The sequence below is a fragment of the Sardina pilchardus genome, chromosome 20 (assembly GCF_963854185.1).
Source record: "Sardina pilchardus chromosome 20, fSarPil1.1, whole genome shotgun sequence".
Lineage (NCBI taxonomy): Eukaryota > Metazoa > Chordata > Actinopteri > Clupeiformes > Clupeidae > Sardina > Sardina pilchardus.
The window spans coordinates 4,742,154-4,763,597 of NC_085013.1; the positions used below are offsets into that span (position 1 = coordinate 4,742,154).

The 21,444-nt window shown below is 41.3% G+C and overlaps 2 protein-coding genes across 4 annotated transcripts in view; one reads left to right on the forward strand and one right to left on the reverse strand.

Moving 5' to 3' along the window:
* Positions 1-358: 358 nt before the first annotated feature.
* psma3 (proteasome 20S subunit alpha 3) lies at positions 359-9,414 on the reverse strand. The gene is made up of 11 exons (XM_062522844.1): positions 9,266-9,414; positions 8,385-8,467; positions 8,144-8,267; positions 7,739-7,840; positions 7,175-7,248; positions 6,752-6,824; positions 6,073-6,138; positions 5,860-5,906; positions 4,290-4,357; positions 2,693-2,757; positions 359-623 (listed from the first exon to the last, which is right to left on the reverse strand). The coding sequence occupies exons 1-11, from the start codon at positions 9,284-9,286 to the stop codon at positions 579-581; spliced, it is 768 nt and encodes a 255-aa protein (XP_062378828.1). The 5' UTR covers positions 9,287-9,414; the 3' UTR covers positions 359-578.
* A 92-nt stretch (positions 9,415-9,506) lies between these two features.
* The window catches only part of mipol1 (mirror-image polydactyly 1), a 61,877-nt gene continuing 49,939 nt past the window's right edge, over positions 9,507-21,444 (forward strand). Inside the window, exons 1-2 of one of the 3 annotated variants that reach the window (XM_062523206.1) lie at positions 9,507-9,801; positions 11,629-11,720. In XM_062523206.1, the coding sequence (XP_062379190.1) occupies positions 11,666-11,720 (55 nt within the window). In that variant the 5' untranslated portion in view covers positions 9,507-9,801; positions 11,629-11,665. Of the gene's footprint in view, positions 9,802-9,827; positions 9,979-11,628; positions 11,721-21,444 lie in introns of those variants that run through there. The other 2 variants (XM_062523205.1, XM_062523204.1) reach the window with 2 other exon arrangements.

A 21,444-nucleotide genomic window follows, 5' to 3' on the forward strand; every position in this document is an offset into this window, starting at 1 on the left:
TAAAGGGTACACTTACTGAAATTAAAGCATTCTAGGGGTGCAGTAACCCCTTAAGATATGCGTTACAGTGCATAGTTTAAATTGTTTAATCCTGTTGTAATTGCTGTTCTTCTGGATGTCAATATTTTCTTATTACACATGTCTCTCTATTCCCATTCATTATGAACACTAAAATGAAAGGTGCGAGTAAGATTAAGCATGTGATTTCAAAGGTCTCGCCAGGCCGTTTACAGTACTGAGATTATCTCTAATGCACATTGACTAAACTTCTTTGGCAGTGATTGAAACGGAGTAGATTACATGATTACATAGACCTAATGCAATATATGTAGTGGTATTAAAAACAAATTCACAGATCTTGTTTTCTGACAATTTTTATGTGTTGTCCAAAATCCATTGTACAGAATTCAAAGAAAAGAAACACATGAATGTAATGGTCCAATGCTCTATAAAACATACAAAAAAAAGAAATATCTGCCTTGTACAGTTGGGGTCGTCTGGTGTGGACTGGGAGAATAGTGGGTATGACAGTAGTCAGAGGGGTAAATGCACGAGTTGCTGGCGGGCCAAACAGGCTTTTACATGTTGTCCTCATCAGAGTCGTCCTCTTCTTCCAAGGCATCCTGTGAGAAGACAGAAAGTCCGTAAGGACACCACATCCAAACCATTTCAGCTTAATGAAGGACAACGTTGGCACCTCAGTGTTGAATGTTGTGCGGATAACACAATGACATGCACATAAGAGCAGTAAGAACATTTTGCCACAGGATGCCATTCCATTTAGTTTTTTGATTCATCAAATTAACAGCAGGATTTCCTCAATATTACAAGATATGTACAACATGTCACAAAAAATCCACTAGAGGGTATAGATCATTTACAGATGGTAATTTGAAGATGGCCCAAAAGTTCTGCAACTATTATATGTTCCTAATTGGAAAATATTACAGCCCGTTAAACAACCTGCCTTCAGGACATTTTCATAGTGGCTATTAACAGATATGAAATCTTACATATTTTATCACTGTCAAAAAAAATCAGTCAGGTGCAAGACAGCATGTGCATGTAACACTCCACTGGCATACTGACAATTTAGGTAGGCTTTACACTGACAAGATTTGGGAAAGATTCCTGAAAGACTGTACGGTAGTCTTTTAACTAATGCCCCTCATTCAAGCTTGCTACTCAAAAGACTACAATCTTTCAAGAATCTTTCCCAAATCCTGTCAGTGTAAGGTAGGCTTTAGAGGTATTGAGAGGGCCCTTTCCAAAAGTAATCCCTACCCACTCTCTCTCAATTACAGAGTGAACTCAGGTGGGAAGCACCCTCACAGCTAAATTAAGTTCCCTCGATTAGAGGGTAGGGTTACCACACTAAGCTTTGGGACAAACTTCACTCTCCCCAGCGGAAGCTGGTGATCACGGATGGATTTGTTTACATGCATGGCCTACTCACGCGGAACTAACATTTTGAAACAACAACCATGACGCATTAATTGACACACACCCTCGAAAAGGTCCCGTCGGGGTTCACTCGGCGTTGGAGGGTTTATAACACTACCACTTAATAGCAATTGGTTTCGGATGGCCCTTAATATGGCAGACCCTCCACGTGAACACACACACACAAAATGTAAGTGGATAGGGGGAGAGCGAAGTAACTAGTTTAGGAAAGGGCCGTATTGTAGATTGCAGCTACAGATAATGGACATAAGGTAAGCGAAACCTCACATAAAGCAACAGAAGTTCATTCAGCACTGAAGACAGGAGTCAATTTTCTAATGAACAAAACAGCACAGACCACAAGCCAGAAATAAAGCGGTCAGGATGCTGCTCAATTACTAACAATACAGAAATTATAAATGAAGCATTCAGCCACATTGCAAAAAAGTTTATCCTCAAACTTCCTCATCCTACCCTGGACATCCAGAGTTCTCACGAGAGCACAGCGAGTCACTCTGGCAATCCGTAATGATGCTCATTACCCATGCCGTAGGAGCAGAGATGCACCAATCACTTTGGTGTATCTGATATAGGCGGGCCAGAGGCGAACTACACAGACGATGACCGCGCTGCTACGAAAAAGTACCAGCCAGTTAACATTGGTTATAGTGTTATCTAATTGCTTGCAGACAGTGATATTTTGAAACGCACGATTGGTGCCGCGCTTCGAGTTGGGCCATTTTCATTACTCACAGCCAGACCGTCAATCTTTCTTGATTCATATCTAGATTTCCAGGCTACCTAGCCTGGCTATCACCAGACTAAGCTCACTCTTTTGAGATTGCACATTAGTCTGGGGAGTCTGCACTGCACAGGAGGGATGATCAATGGGCACAGTTCAAATTACTTACACATTTGGACAATCCTTCAACCAGTCAGATCAACAACCCGGGTGCACCTGGTGGATAAGCCCATTGTGATCGGGCTGGGTTTACCCAGTCTACAAGCTAACCTCATCCATGACCCAAGTCAGATCCTTGGAGATGAGAACTAGGGGCCAATCTAACTAACATCTTAGCAATCTAGACTAGTGAAAGATTGTAAGTGTGCCCCTATGGACATAAGTGTGGAGGCCCTGCAAGTGGCATGTCTTCATCACGTGTCGGGTGACTGGCCCAGTGTGGACAAGCAATGAGGTGCACCAAGGGTAACAACACCTGCAACAGGTGCTACTTGAACTGGCTCTTACCTTAGCATACTTCTCTGCCTCTTCTCTGACTTCTTTGGGGACCACTTCATGTCTTCCTTTTGTCACTGTAGAAGGAAGGGAAGACAAAGAAGGTTGTTAAGCTTCAAACCTTGTACGGCAAGTACACAACCACCACTACCATTACATATCATACAAGACAAGACAGTTATAGGCAACAGGTCAGAGGACAATTCAGAACACCAAGGGTCTAAAGCACCCAGGCTCAGATTAAGTGTTCTGAGTGCAAGTTATGCAGCGATCATGTGGCATCATGGCTACAAAAATGTTTCCTTACTTTCCTTTCCAAGAGGAAGACCTTTAGTAACAGCCAACAAACCCTCTGACCTACATAGCCAGGCAAAAGTTTGGAGACGCCTATTAATTTATGGGTTTCTTTTTTGGAAAAGAACAAAACTCTCAACTACGAAATAACACACATGGGATTATGTAGTAATCAAAAGGAAACCTTTGTTTAAAACGACATTTGTTTCACATATTATATTCTTCAAAATTGCCTCAATTTACCTTCATGACCGCTTTGCTCACTACTGGCATCATCACAACCAGCTTCATGAAATACAAGACGCAGCCAACAAGTGCTCAACACGCATTAGGAACTCCTTCACGACTATTGGAAAGCCAATACAAGTGTCTAACTTAAGGTGGATGAGAGAATGTCAAGAGTGTTCTGTCAAGCACAGTAAAAGTTGGCTGCTTGTAAGAAAATTAGTTTTGTTCACAATTTTTTGTTTACTACATAACCGCACACGTGTTATTTTGGTTTCGATTTTTCAGCTTTGTTCTACAATAGCTGTGTTTTCATGACAGGTTTTTTGTTATTCCAAAAGAAAAATGTCCATGTTAATCCACCTCTTGTAAATAATCTGAAAATTAAAGACCAAAGTGTCCAAACTTGACCAGTAGTGTACATAAATCCAACTAAGTCCTTACAGTGAGGCAGCTATACAGGTTACCACAACGCTGAGACAGTATCAGAGTTAGGCGGGGATCACACTAGCCAGCGGCAAGCGGCAGGTCTCCTATTGTTATCTATGGTTCGGCAGCGGAACGGTGACAACGCTGGCGTAACGCTAGCGTTGAGCAAACTGTGAGTTGAACTTGGTTCAACTTTGAAGCGCAACGCTCGGCTCGTCACAATCAGTTTTGGAATGTTTAGGTATTTTAACCAATCAGATTCGTCTAAGGATGTAGCAACAAAGATTGAATTTAGGAACGAGATAGAATGTTTAGATTTATTATTATGGTCTGAGCGTTGCGTTACGCTTGCCGCTGCCGCTTGCCGCTGGCTAATGTGATCCCCGCCTTAGTGTTTCGAGATTTGCTTTGCAGACTTAAACATTCCTGCCACTGCACGCATACACACACACACACACACCTGTGTAATCTGAGAAATTGCAGGATGGGCAGATATGAATGTGGGGATTTGAATGAATGTGACACTAATATGACTGCACTCCAGTTAAGCTACTTCATTATGAGTGTAGGAATCTGCAGCCAACACTTCTGCATAGACATCAACATGTTTCGCTGTATACGGTGCAATACACAACAACAGTTTGTCAAGGGACAGTCTTACCTTCTCCTACCCAGCTGAGCTCCAACTCAAATGATTTGTCTTTGACCTCATCATGTACGATGTAGATTCTGCAGGAAGACAGTAAATCATAATTGAGATGGCTATAAACAACAACAACAACACAATCAAGTTATGCAGAAATGTCTTTAGAACCAGTAGCCTGCAAGCCCAAAAATGTTTTTTAAAAAAAAAGGCAAATAAAAATGAAACCCTGTGTGGTATTTCTCAGGGAATACTGAAGGTAAGAGTGAGCTACCTCTCTGGCTTGTTTTGTTTGGTACTTGGTTCAAATAATAATGTATGGGGTTTTTTGCACAAAAGACTCTGCTAATAGATGTAAATATAAACACAATCCAACATGACCTACTGTGGTATCCCTGACTGCACCTACAAGTAGTACCGCAGTCATAAAGATGCAGTCTGGCAAGTTTTGAGCGTACACATTCAGTGTGCACTCCTTAACCATTTTGCTGAATTTGATATAAAAAGGTATTGCATTAGGTGTCCAACATGTACAAAAAAATGCACGTCCCACCAAAGTTACATAACGGGGGATATGACGCTCACGGTCGGTTTACGACAACTCGGTGAGGGGGAAAAAGCATGAACAACTGATGACAGGTCAAAAGGGCATTTAGTAAGGTCACTTTTCATGAGCCAGCTAGTAGTTTGGAAAGGAACTCCCTTAATTCAGTTGTCGTCCACTAACTAATGAAGAGATAATTTTAAGGTTAAAACAAAAATTGTACAGCACGTCTATTTAGATGTCACTGAATACAATCTGATGCCATATTAGCTGCAAAAATAGTTTGTCTTTGATACCAGGTGGTCTCTTATAATGTAAAATTTTGTATTTTACTTTGTTCACAAAACTTATCTGCATAACCTTTTTAAAGATGCAAAATAATGTGTAATGTTGAAGATAGACGCCCACTTGATGCAATGGTCAGACACTGTTGCTGAACATGTGGTCACTGTGACATTTACCATGTGGCTCTAACTGCATTTCAACGAAAATCCCAATGGAAGGGTTCAGGGTTTCACAGAATTAAAGGTGTGACATTTATGTTGAGTGTTCAAACAAACTTTCCGTAAATGTCAAGTACCCAGTATGTCATATTAGACTCACATTTCAAAGAAATGTATTAGCCCCATCGCCGGCTAGTTCTAATTGAAATTTGGAAAGTATTTAACAAGCCTAACACAATACGCTCTTAAGTAAAGAAAATCTGCAAACCTCATGGTCAAATAAAGTGCTTCAGTCAAATAAAAAAAAAGTGATTGATTAGATTAAATAAGATTGTCTTTCATTATGACCATGCATGTTGTATGAGGATGGATTTCATTCAAGCCATATGAATTACACATACATACAGATTAATGAATGTATATCCTCTCATTAAATGCTTCAAAGCTTTTTGCCAGTGGGCTCTATGAATTGCATCTAGTCAAATATGATTCTGTAACCTGTACCAACACACTCAATAGGGAAAATTACAAAATGGCAATGCTGCCCCCTTGTGTGCAATACTGACAAGTCACAGTCCACCAATGAAAACAAGAGGCTTACATTTTGGCCACCTCCTTCACCAACTCCCGGCAGGTCAAGTCTTTCATCTAAAAACATAGAAAATAAACAAAGAAAAAAAAAATTGAATAGTAATAAAATAATTTAGAATAATATAAAGCCGTTCACTTTGATAACCAACCAGGGAAATCAGACTAAGATCCCCTGCTTTGGTTAATACATTTGTTTTTTAGTGCTTCTGAAGAAAATGATCACCTGAAGTTTTTCAATTTCTGTCTTGGCTGCCTGCTTGGCCTTTCCAATGGCACAACCCCAGTAACCCTAAAATCATAGGAAAAACAAATGCAAAACAGAAATATTATCAAATACTTATTCTAAACCAAGTCATGCAAACCACATATTGCCCCCAGCAACACAGATAAAATATACATATATACATATTTATTAAGTAATGAATGTAAGCAAGTACACAGAACTACTAAGGTACCAGGAAGTACATCATAGACAGATCAAACTAAGCCAAATATTTCACTAGTTTAAGATTAACAACAACGATGAGAAAGAAAGAAAAAAAAAACTAAGATAAAATAAATAAAAACATAAGTTCAGACTTCCTTCTTGTCTCATACACGGTGCCGTCAATACATAAGTGACCCTACTCACCCACCCATCCTCCCTCTCGACACATCCAACCTGAATCCAACCCTGCCATGCATTTACAGCATCCACATAGCTTGTGTAGACTTTGAATTTGCCACAATATATTTTTACATGACCTTCTGCGGTTGCTTGTGCGCATTACAGATGATGAACTTGTAATACTATTTGCATACATCAACCTTGTTGTCTAGTCTTGCAATCTACAGGTACAGAACCTAAATGGAATGGAATGTTACAACTCAGGATAAATAGAAATGTGGCAAAGAAATCTTACGTATGAAATCCCTGATGGGTCTACCATGTACAGCTGTGGGCCGTCATCTTCATCATATGATCCCAGGATAAAACTAAGACGGGTAGAACATGTTTAAGATTCCATGGCAATGACACTGAAGACACTTTAACATACATTATACAAAAAGAGAGTCTTGAACATTAAAGTACATGTTCACACTGACATGGTTTGAAGCTTTAACTTAAGCTATCTGAAGATGTTAGTGACTTCTCTAACTTTTCTCATCTCTTCAAAGAGCAGAGCTGTTAGTTGAGTAATAATGTAAAAGTGGTCTGTGCATTATGAAACATGAATCAAGCTTTTAGTCAAACATATGTGTGCATATCAGTGAACCTGTGATTAGAATAACCCCTTGTTATTGATCCAGCTATTAACGGTTCTCCAGTGTCCATCATGCCTTACCTGCAGCCGAATGGACGGACAGCGCTGTATAACGTGTAAGCATGGACATACATGGCCACTCTGTCTGAAAGATGCTGTTAGAAAGGGGGGAAATATGTTTTTTTACTTTTATTTACTTTACTTATATCACTACAATATACACATGCAAATGAAACTTGTAAACAAGGCTTATTCCAATCCGTGTTTGTAGGCACTTGACCTTTGCCAAGATAATCCATCCACCTGAGTGTGGCATATCAAAAGATGATTAAACTGGTCATGATGATAAAAGGACACTAAAATGTGCAACTGCACAAGCCAATGCAACTGAGATCACATGTTTGGAGGTATGTGCAATTGGCATGCATACTGCAGCAATGTCCTCCAGTACGTTTGCCCATGAACTGAATGTGAAGTTGAAGTGCTCACAAATATGAATTTACAAACATTTTGAACAAATGAAAAACTGAATATAAACCTTGTGTACATGAGGAAGTCTTAGATCGTATCTAACTTGATGCAAATCTTTTTTTACAGTATATCAATATATTCAGGCACTGTGAGAAGCAGGCCTCCATCTCTTACTTTCAGGGGGATGTCATGACCGTAGTTGGAGCGGAAGTTAGCAGCCTCTTCCCGGGCCACTTCAGCGAGAGAGCGAGCATCAGCCAAGAGCCCTGCTACAGCCTATTGGACAGAGCAAAGCTCATCAAATCCTCTCTGAATATGACACAGATACACATCTACTGTTTCCACCTCTTGAGGCTGCACTCTGCCTACACGCGTGCAAAGAGTAAATGATGCACATACAACTTACAATACAAAATGATGGTCATAATGAAACACTGGACATAGACTCAAGCTAAAAAAATTATAATAATAATAATTTTAAAAAATGCAGAATTATATATATATATATGATATGATGCAAAAATAGCATTTAGACATCAGCCACTATTGTGAAAGTGAGAGACACTAAAGTGTTTTTACCATTCCAACATGACGGTCAATGTTGAATATGCGCTTGTTGGATCCCTGCTCATATAGTTTTGAGAGGACTAGCTTCTCAACACCAAACACAATACCATCCTTGCACCGGATTGCAATGGCTGTGCTGTTGAGTGGAAATAAAACATGCCAAATGTCATTTTACATCACCCATAAGAAAACTAATTCAACTGCATCACAACTGTTAATTTGAATGAATGGTTGTTTCTAAAAACATTCTCACCTGCTGTTTTCGACTGCTTTCATTGCATACTCAACCTGGAACACTCTACCATCAGGTGAGAAGGTCGAGGCAGACAAGTCATACTGTTGAGAGAAGACAAAAAAGACTGCTTCAGTGTTGCCCACTTGTATGACAGTTTACAACTTGAACGGTGAACAGTTGTCTGGGAGAAGAATACAACTCATTCCATAATATCATCTCTATCCAAGTACACATGAGACAGCATAATAATACTGTCTATAATTAAGTACTTAGCGTCAAGCTAAAAACATAATAATTCATCTTATTAGGATACACACCTTGTTGTTAAATGGAACAATAACTGGTTCTCATTTCATTAAGCAAAGGTGAGTGTTTTTTCCTATCAGAACTTCCCTGACATTAAGTTACTTTCGATTTAGTTAGCATATTAGCCAGCTAATTCTTACTCGCAGCATTCATTGTATGTGACTCAGCACACAGCTAGCCTGCTAACTGTAGACAAGCGCATAGTGCTGTACATGTTAGCTTAACTCGCCAGCCGGTTGAAGATCTAAAAGTGAAACCGTGCCGTAATGTTTCTACAAAAATGAAAAGCAGAAGGATCATAGATACAGCAAAACATGTAGTCCTACAAAAGTACACACATAATTGGCCTATCTATCTACACACTCACAAATAACAATACTAAGTTAGCTCATTGAAGTGAATGGATGTTCAGTTAGCTTGTTAGCCTAACATACGTAAGGCCTCAATGAAATTCAATGCTAGTAAGCTGATAGCAAGCTACCCACGGGCACACTTGACAAAGCCTCCCAAACATTCACTCCTGGCAGTTTACCTTCTCTAACAAATATCTGTATAGAAATACAAATGTGTACGTATGTAATCATACTACTCACCCCAGTTCCGATGGAGCTCATTTTGAAGCCCAAGTGCAAAGTATTATCTCAAAATATTACAGCCCCTGCAAACCGTAACTCCTCACCACATCACTTCTCCCTCTCTGACTTGGCAACAAAGAAGCGTCTGATTGGTCGTGATCAGCGTCGAATCAGAATGTGCATTGCTCAGATGCCCTTTACTAGTATGATAATATTTGGGTAGCATGACCAAACACAGCTTTACCAGGTTTGACAAGAACCTGAGATTGTTTTAGATCATTAAAGATTCTTACATTATTTAAGAGCCTGTAGTTGATAGTCGTCAGCATAATGATGCGAGAAACAATGATAATGAATGACTAATATAATTGGCCATGCTTCCATTTAAAACAAGACCAGATAATATTATGCCTACAGGCTAACGTGGTAATAATATGAAGTGAGAGTAAATCGCCGATTCAAGCTGCCACTTTACAGTGGTGGTGTGGAATAACATCTCCATGATTTGTGAAGGCAAAATTGTTAATTATTTATCATGTACTGCTCTCTAGTGGGTAAGTAGTGTAACAGTACATCTCAATTCACTTCCTTAAAGTTTTCCCCCCGGTCTCCCAAATGGAATGAGTGATGCTAAGCTAGCTAACCAAAGTTGGAAAAAGTATCCTGATGTAAGCATTGAAAATATAAAGTCTGTAGAGTACTATATGCGCCCTTTTGGAAACTTTCTTTAGGTGAGTATTCTGCGACATAAATATGCTTTCTCGATGTGGCAATAGAATGCAAGAGTTTTCACCACAAACATTCCTGGCTAAATCTGACTTGAACTCGTCCAACCAACTATCTATCTTGGAAGTTTTTTGTGCAGCCAGGCACTTATTTGAACTCGTATTCGTGGAAATGTAACCTGACCATAATATCATTCAACATTCAAATCATATAAGTTAAAGCTGCACTTGCAAATGCAAGTGACAGAGTTCTTAAGCCTAGATTCAAAATAATGATGATGTCTCTAAAAAGGATGGATAATTACGCAGTTATGTAGCGTCAGAATAGGAGCCTGCAGCATAGCATAACTGCAGATGGGGTAAAGTATGTTTCTCTATTTCTCTATCTCTCTGTTAGAAACACTCGATACATTCATGGATAGGAGGCCTGTTTGTGAAATATTATAACAAGACCGGTATTTGACAGTGAGAGGCTTCTGCATGTGACCTGACACTGCATGTTTAGGCGTCTCTTGTTGTCTTGGTTATGGCTCGAATTTCCAATGAGATACTGTGACATCCTAGAGATATACTGCCATGTCGGCCACTAGGTAGCATTGTCTAATGCATGTCATGACAATGGATAACAGAAGCAGAGCAGATGATGTGAAAAATGCCCTTCAGCGGGCCAAACATAAAATATCAAGCTTGGAACATGAACTCTCTGTGAAGTAAGTAACCCACGGGTGTGCTAATCAGTAGCCTACCCTACTTGTTTCTGTGGATGCTGTCAGCTCAGTGTTATCTTGTTGCATGCATTTCCCTGTAGTCACCTTTCCATTGCTGTAGTGAATGCAAAAGTGATTCAAACATTGCATGCAACCTATACTTGATATGCCCTCATTTCACATTTTGTATCAGAAGAGAAGTTAATCATCTTATTGAATGCTAGAATTAGAAGTCCTTTTTGTCTTGTTTGACTGTTTTCTAGACTGATTCCCTGTGGTGTGCAGAGCAGACAGTAACATGATACCCCTATCATGTTACTCATCTCTCTAGTGATAGGTGATATCCTACTAGTGACTGTTCTGCAGTTATGCCTTATCCTTGTTTCTTTCATAGACAGCTCAGTATAAAATGCATGGAAAACCTAGATAACACTGTTTTGTATTTGAAGTTGCTTACCGTTGATTTAAAACACTAGAAACTCCAGAAAGTCTACAGTACTTTATATTGGGGGAAAAAGAAAGAAAAAAAAATCAGAGATGTGTTTAAAATGCAAAATGCAAACATTGCAGCAACACATCTACACATTATTGCCACTACTTTCTCACTTTTTCTCAGCCTAGCAGCTCTGTAATAGCAATAGGACAAAGAACACCTAGATTAAGTGCTCAGTTGCTGTAGGGCTAAATATCACAGAATTTCCCCATGACCATGTAAAGTCTTTGGCTGAGACGATGGCCCCTTCAGCTGTGTGTACATTGTGGGGGAGATTAGTGTGGCCCATGCAGAGTGGTAGTAGTAGAAGGCATATGACCAGATTTCTATGTTTTGTGTCATGGGTTTTTAGATTAGGGGCCAAAGTCTGTCGTTTTCTATAGGCCAATCAGCGACTAAAGCAGGGTATACTTTGGCCTGCGTTGGTCATTTATCATTTTCTTTTGGTTGACCCAGGGAGAGCTGCTCTGAGAGTGAAGAGGAGCATCCTTCTATGACATGGTCCCACAAGCCAGAACTCAAAGACTCTCTTGTTGACATGTACCGAGGTATTTTTCTACAATATTCTTTTTGCTTTTGTATTATGTTCTGTTCTAAATCTTTTGCCATGATATTTTATAAACTATACTTGCTTACTGTATTAATAGAGTAATTGGGAAATGCTAATTGATAGAATAGGATTCCTAATTGGAAAAAATTAGAGAGTTGAGTCGTCCTTCCAAATTTCATCTTGTATAAATATTTAAATATGACTTCAACTTTATCATGAACATGCCTGCAGTGTAGATGAATGACATCCGGGACATTGATCTATCAAACATGTCTTTATGTGTAAAGGTTTTATTTAGGTTATTTGTACTTTTATGATTGGACACGAGATTTGATTGTGCACCTTGTAAGAAAACATGTTGAGGTCAGTGTAGTTGATAACCGTGGTTATATTGTCTGAATTGACTGAAAGTTTATGCAAGGTATCTTGTATGCAGTTGGAATGAATGTGAGAGGCAGTGCAGTGCATGAGCTCATAAGAAGTTTACTGGAATGTGTTTGCTGAAATCTGAGACCCTAAGCTTTAGCTAATTGTGTGCAGCTCTACTTAACTTTTAATAGTATATAAAGGGGAAAATAAGTAAATATGTGGAACCTAAAAAAACTTATTCTAAGCCAAACTCTTTGTAACTTGATTCAAAGAAGGCTTGGATTTTAAAAATGAAACAAGAAGCCTACTATGGACCACTAGAGGGCAGCCTCACCATTTCTGAAAAGTTTTGTATGAGCTGTGTGACACACTGTCTGACTTGCCCATTGAATGGGCAATTTTTAGTGGATACGGAATGTGTAAGGCAACATTCTCATGAAATAGCATTTGTGTATATGTATTTGCCAAAGAAATGGTTTGTCCATGGCTGCACATGCATCTATTATTTATTGCACAATTAAACATCACATTGGATTTCCTTGGCTAATGGATTGGATTGGACAATGTGCTTCAGCAGAGCTTGTCCACTGTAGAGTATTATATAGAAGGGTGACAATTTTCAGGAGTTATGTGTTGTGATTTAGTATTGAGGACTGTTGTAAGTTCTGTGTGGAGAGTGTATCGAGCATTTTCTGTTGTATTACTCCTGTAAGGAGACAATAAATACGCCTGCTACGCTGTGTTTCTGAGACTCACCACCTTCTGGTGCAGCCTGTTTAACCCTTCCAATAGGCCCATAAATCACAAGCATCGTACAATGCTAAATGAATTGCCACGGCGGGGCACTTATCTTTATAATGGGGGCAATTCCTGTTCTCTTGTCACTGTTTGTTTAACCCATTGAAATGAACAAAGCACAGCAATAAACACATTTGTACCATGGGAAGGAGTGACTTTATATGATGGGTTTTCAGTTACAGAGCTGAACAGGTGGACAGATACATTGAGGGTCACAGGGACAGACACCAGACAACAGTACTTGCTTAACATGTGAACTCGTGTGGAGTTTTGATGGGAAATCGTAATTTTGGTGGCTTGAAAGTGCTTTTCCATTCTTCTTGTGTCAAATTTTCTTTGTAGAATTGTAGGATTTCACATTAATATTAACGGCTATTAAAGTTGATATTATAGTTGTGCTACAAATATTATTTTACTTGCCTTAATTTAGAAATTCCGAATTGCGACATGCCTTGATGTTTTAAGGCAAGAATTTACTGTGTCCTGGCGTGAACCATTGTTATACAACATCAACTCTGGCTAGCAGGTGTCCGTATACTTCCCACTTTGAATGTTGTATGTACACTTGGTCATCTGACTCTGGGCGCGTGTCCCTGGTTTGTGGTAACGGCATACTGGAAGCCGCCTCTCCCCACTCCACCACATCCTATTGGCAGGGCGGAGGCCACACAGTTGAAGCAGGATGTGACCTGCCTCAGGTCCTGTAACTGAACACGTACGGCACACGACGCGGGCTGCCTGTGTAGGATGTCCCTGTTCAACGGTGCCTGACTTGACGCGGAACACACGGTGTCTGCCCACACCTAGTCTACATCCTTCTCCTGTTCAGAATTCAGTACGTTAGCAAGTCATCCCAATCAAGGCCTTAATCTGGCTTGTGGGTTGATTTAATGCATGATTATTAACCTTTTCCACAGAAGTGTGTGTGTGTGTGTGTGTGTGTGTGTGTGTGTGTGTGTGTGTGTGTGTGTGTGTGTGTGTGTGTGTGTGTGTGTGTGTGTGTGTGTGTGTGTGTGTGTGTGTGTGTGTGTGTGTGTGTGTGTGTGTGTGTGTGTGTGTGTGTGTGTGTGTGTGTGTGTGTGTGTGTGTGTGTGTGTGTGTGTGTAGACAGAGATGAGCCAGTAGATCTCACAGGCAGCCATTAGGTAGTGGTGGGTCTGCTTTGGCAAATCCCTAATTCCTCTTAAAACAAGAAACACTTTGCTTCTGTGATTTCAGTCACTTTAATAAGACCCCACACAGGTGAAAGAACAGGTGTCAAAATCCCCATGCCTTGAAGGGATTCTTTGGTGTCACTCTTCCCAGGATTAAAGCACATTACATAGGGAAAGATTAGCTGTCCATCATTGATATAGAAGCAGTCTGGTATCAGTTAATTAGCACAGAAGTTGATGCCTCTTTGAGAGTGATGGCTAAAACTGACTAAAACTTTAAGTGCTACTGTTGTAAGAAAATGCCAGCGCAACTTCTTTAAATGTCATTCCCTCGTTTGAAATACGAGCTTACTCTTTCAGCACTTTAAAACATTGCCAAAAATAACGCCCGTAGAATACAGATGGAAATTGTGTGTGTAAAATCAACATTTGTCATTTTCCGTTTGCTCTGGTCCCCTTATTTGTAGATTTTGAAGGGTTCATTTTCTTGTTTAATCATTTTCATTAAACAAGAAAAGCACCTCATTGATGCAACATAAAGTTTGCAAGTCATATGTTAAATCCAGTGAAGTGGTGGTCCGAGGATCGCTGTGTTCCTCGGCCTCTAAACTGCTCCCTTAACAGCCCCCAAACTGAAGCCACACACAGAAGCCCCCCCACCCCCAAATAACAAACATGGGAGGGTTCCTATGGAGTTGAATGGGCCTTCCATAGGCATGAGCAGGAGAGTGCTACAATTGGGCTTGGCTTTGTTCTTAGCAGGTAGATGGACCTCTGCCTTGACCTCTCACCCCCACCCAGCGGCCGCTCCGTCTGGACAGGAAGTGTGTAGTTAGGCCGCGTGAGCTCAGTGATGCGAGGCGCAGCTGGCCGAGGTGTGGATATGTTGACGACGGTGTGGTCTCTATGCCCCCCGTCCCCCCTCCTCGTACTCATCCTTTTCTCTCTGTATCACTTTTTTGCTCCCTCTCTCTCTTTTTCTTTCTCTCCCTCTCTGTCGGTCTCTCGCTCTTCTTGACACCCACCACGATGCGCGATGTTCCCTCCTTTTCCCGTGCATCTCCTCACAGAAAGAGAGAGAGAGAACTTTTGGGGGGTTGGTGGGGATTGAGTGTGTGTGTGGGGGTGTGGTAGAAGGAGGGGAGGGCGTTTGTTGTTGACGGTGTTAGAGAGGGGGGTGGTTGTGCACGAGCGGCACTTTGTCCAGGCTTCCATGTGGGTCCCATTGAAGTTCAAAATCCCTGGAATTGAGTGCCGTGTGGCCTTGCTGGCCATCGTGCTCCCTAAGTGGGTGGTCTGGGAGGCTGGAGCTGCCACCAGCGCTACCGTGGATCTCCTGGCTAACAGAGACGCACACAGATTCCTCGGGCCCCCCGGCCCACCGGCTCCCCTTCCTTTGTCCTCCTGTGTTGGTTTAAGGAATAGACACAGGGTGGGCATTGCTAAAACTTTGGTGGTGATGATTATCCCCTATACTCCACTGCACGGCGTTCTCCTCTCTGTCTCTCTCTCTCAATCTCTCTCTCTCTCTCTCTCCCTCTCCCTCTCTCTCTCTCTCCTCCTCAAATATCCATGCACACATACGCACACAAACAGACATTCGCTGTGAAATATCGCTCAAGGAATGGCAGGGAACCTGTTTTAATCCGAGCAATGTAATCATTATTATTGTCGGGTATTTAAGATGCAAAAGACTGGTTAAGATGGTTAAGCTCAAACAAATCAGCCCTAAGAGGATACAGTCACTGTGAGTAGTAATTCTGGGCACCTAGTGTGAAATTATAGCTTTAGCAAATAAAATCAGTATAATTCTAAGTAGAAACCGTCTCCCTCCTTTCTTAAAGAGCCAGAAGGCCTAAATAGAGAGGCCCCACAAATAATTCTCGTTAAGTTCTTTGATTTTGATTGATTGTCAACCGGGGGTTATCGGGGTTTTTTTTCTGTTGTTTAGGAGTGGTTATTTATTTTCCTGTGCATAAAAAGGAGAGGGCTCCACTGGCGAGCTGGGTCTGAGTAGCTCGGGGGGTGGGCTGTCAGGGCGAGCCTCCTCCAGGCATTGATACACAAGCTGCTGTGTTTAGTTTCCTTATTAAGTCACACATTAGCGCGGTTACTGGGTGCTAATGTGTGCAGCGCTGCGTAGTTTGCGAGTCGGCGACTCGTGATCGGGAGGGTGGGGGGGTGTTCGGGCGACCCAATAGCAGCCTCCTGAACCGGAGAGAGCAAAATAAACAGGGTGGCTGGCTACTCATCGCTCCAGTGCAGAGGCCAGGGAAATGTTTGAAAAGGGGCGCGACGCGAACCCTTTCTCCCGTGGTCCCCGGCGCTCAAACATCAAGTGCTGATGAGGACGGCATCGTTTGTGTATCGCCTCTGTTTCTATCTATCTATTTCTCTCTCTCCTTCTCTTTTTCTCTGTCTTTCTCTCTTTCTCTCACTCTGTGTCATACACATTCACAGTTAGTGTATCTGTGCCTTTCTGCCACGCTCATTCTCATTCCTTTTATTTCAGTCCTCATCTATTAGGGCCCTGTTTTTTTTTTTTTTTTTTTTTTTATCAAATCGAGTGATCAAGTCTCTCAAAAATATTTTGTGAGAACAGTGAAATTAAGGTTAGATTTATAACATGACTGAAATTAAATACATATTCATTTTATGTATATATTTTAAAGAAAAGCCTTTTAGATTGACTTAGACTGAATAAAACAAGCCTTTTTGTTGTATCTAGATATAACTACATGAGACATCGTGGCACCTTCAGAATCAGAATTTAGAATCAAAATGGGAGCGGAGACTGCAGTAGAGACAGTTACACAGCAGCAAAATCGACAGTTATTTATTTTATCAACCTCTGCCTGTTTCAAATTTTCACATCAGTCGATGAAAGAATCACGGAAAGTTCCAGACTGTTGACTCTCCGGCTTCAGCACTTCAGTCCCCCGCTGATTTACTTCAGGGCCGTGTGAAGGACAGGTCGATGCACAAGCATCGCTCATCCTCTGGGGAAGGGAGAGAAAACCTCTCATATTTGGATTCAGCCCGTGCATGCCTCGGGAAAGAAAAAAAAAAAAAAGTTCAACTCGGCCAAGCATGTTGGTGAAGGGATTTTCTAAACAAAGGGAGATATGTTTGTGGAGGATCCTCGTACCACAGGGGCGTGTGTACTCTCTAGTGTAAAGCCATTTGGTCGGAATGGTAAACTCTTGTCATAAAAAATGCATTGTGGGGTTGAGCGTTGAATGTTATCTTAACGAGGTCGCTACAAAAGACGGGTTTCATTCATCAGGTCTCGATTTAGACAGAGAGTAAGCCACTCTGGGGTCGGTAGAGTTCAGGCCCTGTTGTCCCGGAAGTGTTAACCATCAAGATCAAGAAGTTTATTGGCAAGGGTTCAAGAAGAATATCACTTAGAAACTCTTATAGATCTACTGTTTACTGTGTATAAGATAAATCAAACACACAAAAATATTGATTTGGATATAAACATTTATTGTCTGCGTCTTGTACATCTATTTAAATGTCACTATATTTATTTGTAATAGTTTTAGGATTAAAGTAAAGATTTTTTGGTCTGTCAAATTCCAAAAAGGCATGTAAAGACATTTTTTACCAGTTCATTAAATATCACCAGATATTTAATTAAAAAGCACTTCCAGTGGAAATATTTTTAAAAAATTATGTGCAAGAATTCAGGTTTTAACAATATGGTTTATTGTTGGCCTAGTTATTTAGGTTAAGCATTGGTTATAATTTTAAAATCAGATTGACATCACTACTCCGCACCACTAGTATTTTTTTTATGATCATAGGCGCCACACAGGAGAAGGGTATTCAGGTGAGGTGTGTGTGTGTGAGGCCTGTTGACGAAACTGCTGGCGCCCGGCCGTAAGTTTCCCGTCCGAGGCGAGGTGAGGGAGAGGTGAAGCCCTCGTCAGCACAGGTCTCTCACACAAGAGCCAGCTGACCTGCGGTTGACTCCTGCCCAAGTGCCCCACCCCGCTTACCAGCGAACTCGGAGAAGTGACTAATAACAGCTCAGGTCTGAAGACGTTACCTGGCGCAGGTTTCACAATCCGCCTCGCACAGGCTCCCATTGTTTAGATCCTGTATTACTGATACTGCTCTTTTTGTTAATTATAATGTTCGCTCACCCACCCACCCACCAACCTTTTAACATGTTGACGACATTTTTATTACTTCCGGTGACTGTGTGTATTGGAACTTTTTTTTTTTCTCTTGTTTTGATAGATGAAAAACAGTGGCCGATGTTTGGAACGTGGTGTAGGCCTACACTCGACCGACTCAAGGTCCAGAGGAGGCATAACAGTTAATGATGTTTTTAGTGTATTTTTCTAAAAGAAATTTGTGAAATTTTCTAAAAGAAACAAAATTTCATCTGATCCCAGTCCTTATGCAGCTCCGTACTAAGCTCATCCTCAAATAGCTTGCCTCTCTCGCTCTCTCTCTCTCACTCTCTCTTTCTCTCCCCCAAATGTGTATGAATGCAAATCTCAGCTTAGAGGTTATTTGCTCAGAAAAATTAGAGGTGACTTGCGGTGGAGGGAGGAGGGGGAAAAAAAGGAGGATCATTGAGATTTTCACGCTAGGCATCAGAAAGGCCATTAAACAAATAAGTTAGTCTGTTAAGTGTTTCACCATCAACAAAATGAGATCATTAAACATTTCTTAAATCAGACCTGCAGGCCTTTTTCCTGTCCCTCGCACTTGTTAAATTTGCTTTTCCTATTTCAGTTATTGACACAGTTCGGTATCAGGCTCACACAGTGTCAGTGAGGTTGGCTGGTGTTTGTCTTCGAGCAGTAAGTCTTGCTTTGGCAGTTGACCACTCGGGGCATACCGTCACATCTTTAAATGGCTGCTGTGTGCTTTCCGACAGTGTCTCTATCAGCCGAGGGTTGTGTAAGACATTACAATAAGGCCGACTTCACTCTGTCAGTATCCACCTCTAGCTGTGCAATCATTTAGGTGAGATGTAGACAAATATGTGAGACCGCTTTGACTGCCACAGTGAATGGGGGAGAACGCCCTCTACTTCCATCCATAGGCATCGTTTCAGTTAGTATCCTTCTGCAAATGTAAGGTAAAAATAGTTTCCTAACTTTTCTGATGACAGGGAAATCTATGAATCCCATCTTAACAGTTATCATATGACAACTGATATAATCATTATTCATCCTTGTAGTCAGAGAGGGGGCAGAACTGTTAATGTCCGGACCTGGGATGTAATTACACACTGAGTAATTCAAATAAGTATGTGATGTGAGTGACGTTAATTATATATCAGATTATCTGTACCGTATTTGCTGACTTGTTAGCTTAGCCGATAAGGAAGATTTGTCCCTGTTCATCCAACAGTATTAGAATTTAAACAAGTCTGTCACACAGCACGATCTACACAGTGGACTTTTGCGGCTGGGATGTATTGTACTCATCTAGTTGACTTTTCGGAGTTGAGACTGCTTTGCTGAGGATGAGTACATACGTATGAATTGAATGAAGAGCAGTGTAAACAAAGTATGTTTTATGTGCCCTTGCTCTGTGTACTGATCTTTATCCTTTGCCTTATATTATTATCAGACAATGTTACACAATTCCCTTGTTTGTTATGTAAAACAATGGCCATTAAAGGAATAAAGGGCCTAAAATATCCAACCACTATGCCAGAACTCAGGCATGGGCCAGGTAGTTTAAAATGTTAGATTATAGTTATCGGAATAAAGGTTTTGATAATGGCTGATGACATTAGGCATTGTGGGAAAAAAAGGAATTTTTTTAAAAAAACACACACATTGAAAAGACCCCTTTCAACAGCATTATCTTTCCTGCTGTTGTTTTTAATGTCCCAAACGGTGTTAAGTCTGTATTTGTGTGTTGCATAGAGTCTCGCCATTGCCGACTGAAGCATGCGGCTCTCGCATGCATAAGAAATGGGTTGTTTCAGTGGATGGCTCCCCAGTTCGTCTCACACAAATTAGCTGGATCTTTGGAAGAAGAGCCACTCATCCCAATCGATTTTGCAGGTCGTTCCACCAAACCTGAGCGCTTAATGCAGGAGGATCAGTGCGTCCTGGCCCAGAAGACACCATCCAAGGATGGATCCATCACGGGGATCTCAACACCCCCCCCCTCCCCGCCCCCATACTGGCTTCTCCCTCTTCCACCCGCACCCCCACCCCCACCCCCACCACCTCCAGCCTCAATTCAATTATCGCCCTTCGCCTATGCACAGATTGAGTCTCAGAAAGGACGGGAACTCAAATCTCATCATCCACCTCCTCTATCTCTGATTTCAATCACAGGGGGGGAAAACTCTCGACGTGCCTCGGGACCACACGCTGAGCTTTTTCCTCAACTTTCAGGGTTTGTTGAGTAATGCCCATTGATTAACCATTACCGCCCATTCCGCCGGATTAATCAGCGGTCGCTAGCGCTAAGATCTGGCAGTGGACTGGACAGGCGCATGGGAGAAATGTAATCAATCACTTTCAGCCGCTGAATACCAAGGCTGTTTGGATGCCCTCCTTAGTGTGCAAAGAGATAAAGTATTCAGCTTTGCCAAGACGGATGGGAGCACCAGCGAGTCACCACGGTGTCACTCCATGACCAGTGTCAAACTGGTTGTTGTAGTTTACCCTCTTAAAAGTGTTCGCTAATAGCCAATCAGAGAACCTGGCAAAACAGGTGAGACAACTTTTTTTGGAGGGGGAGCCAATCAAGCACTGTGGATTGCGTGCTAAATATGGGCCCTTCGAGAACTCTCTCACTAAGGCTTGAGTGTGAGATGGTTGGCTTGATTGATAGCTCTCGGAAACAAAAAAAGGGCTCATTCTTTTGCTGAGCGGTGTGAAGATCAAGCCAAGTGGATTCCAGCCCACATCGCCCTCTGTGACTCCTTTGTGACTCTACTTTGATCATCTAATCCACAGTCCACCTAGCTCTTTCCCCTCATTCATCTTTTCGGGCTGGTTAATGTTCTACGTGCTCAGATCAATATTTGTACTCGAAAAGGTCTGTGAATTGGCCATTATTTCTGACTCGCTCTTTTATATTTTGACAGTTTCGGTGTGTTCTGTAATATGGAGTGGGATGGTGTGCAAAGTTCGGCGGCCTCAGAAATGTTCAAAGGTTCAATTAGTGTGTATGTTAGTGAATAGGGTCAGATTTCTTTTTTCTCGTTCATACATTTTCTTCCTTTTCTTTTCCACTAGTGGCCTCAGTCTCCTCACCTTGTTGTGAGTCTTTACAAGTTGAGCTGAACACTTATATGTCATGAACGGAGACAGAATGATTTCCCTCTAAATCACATATCGCACATGTTATCATCATCATGTGCTCATTTGTTTCACACCCTATACCCAGTTTTATTTGGCAAAAACTGCT

Coding starts and splice junctions, on each gene's coding strand:
- psma3 (XM_062522844.1), bottom strand. CDS start 9,286: ATGAGCTCCATCGGAACTGGG. Junction 8,268..8,384: donor AAAGCAGTCGAAAACAGCAG/GTGAGAATGTTT, acceptor TCCACTCAACAG/CACAGCCATTGCAATCCGGT. Junction 6,825..7,174: donor GTCCGTCCATTCGGCTGCAG/GTAAGGCATGAT, acceptor TACCCGTCTTAG/TTTTATCCTGGGATCATATG.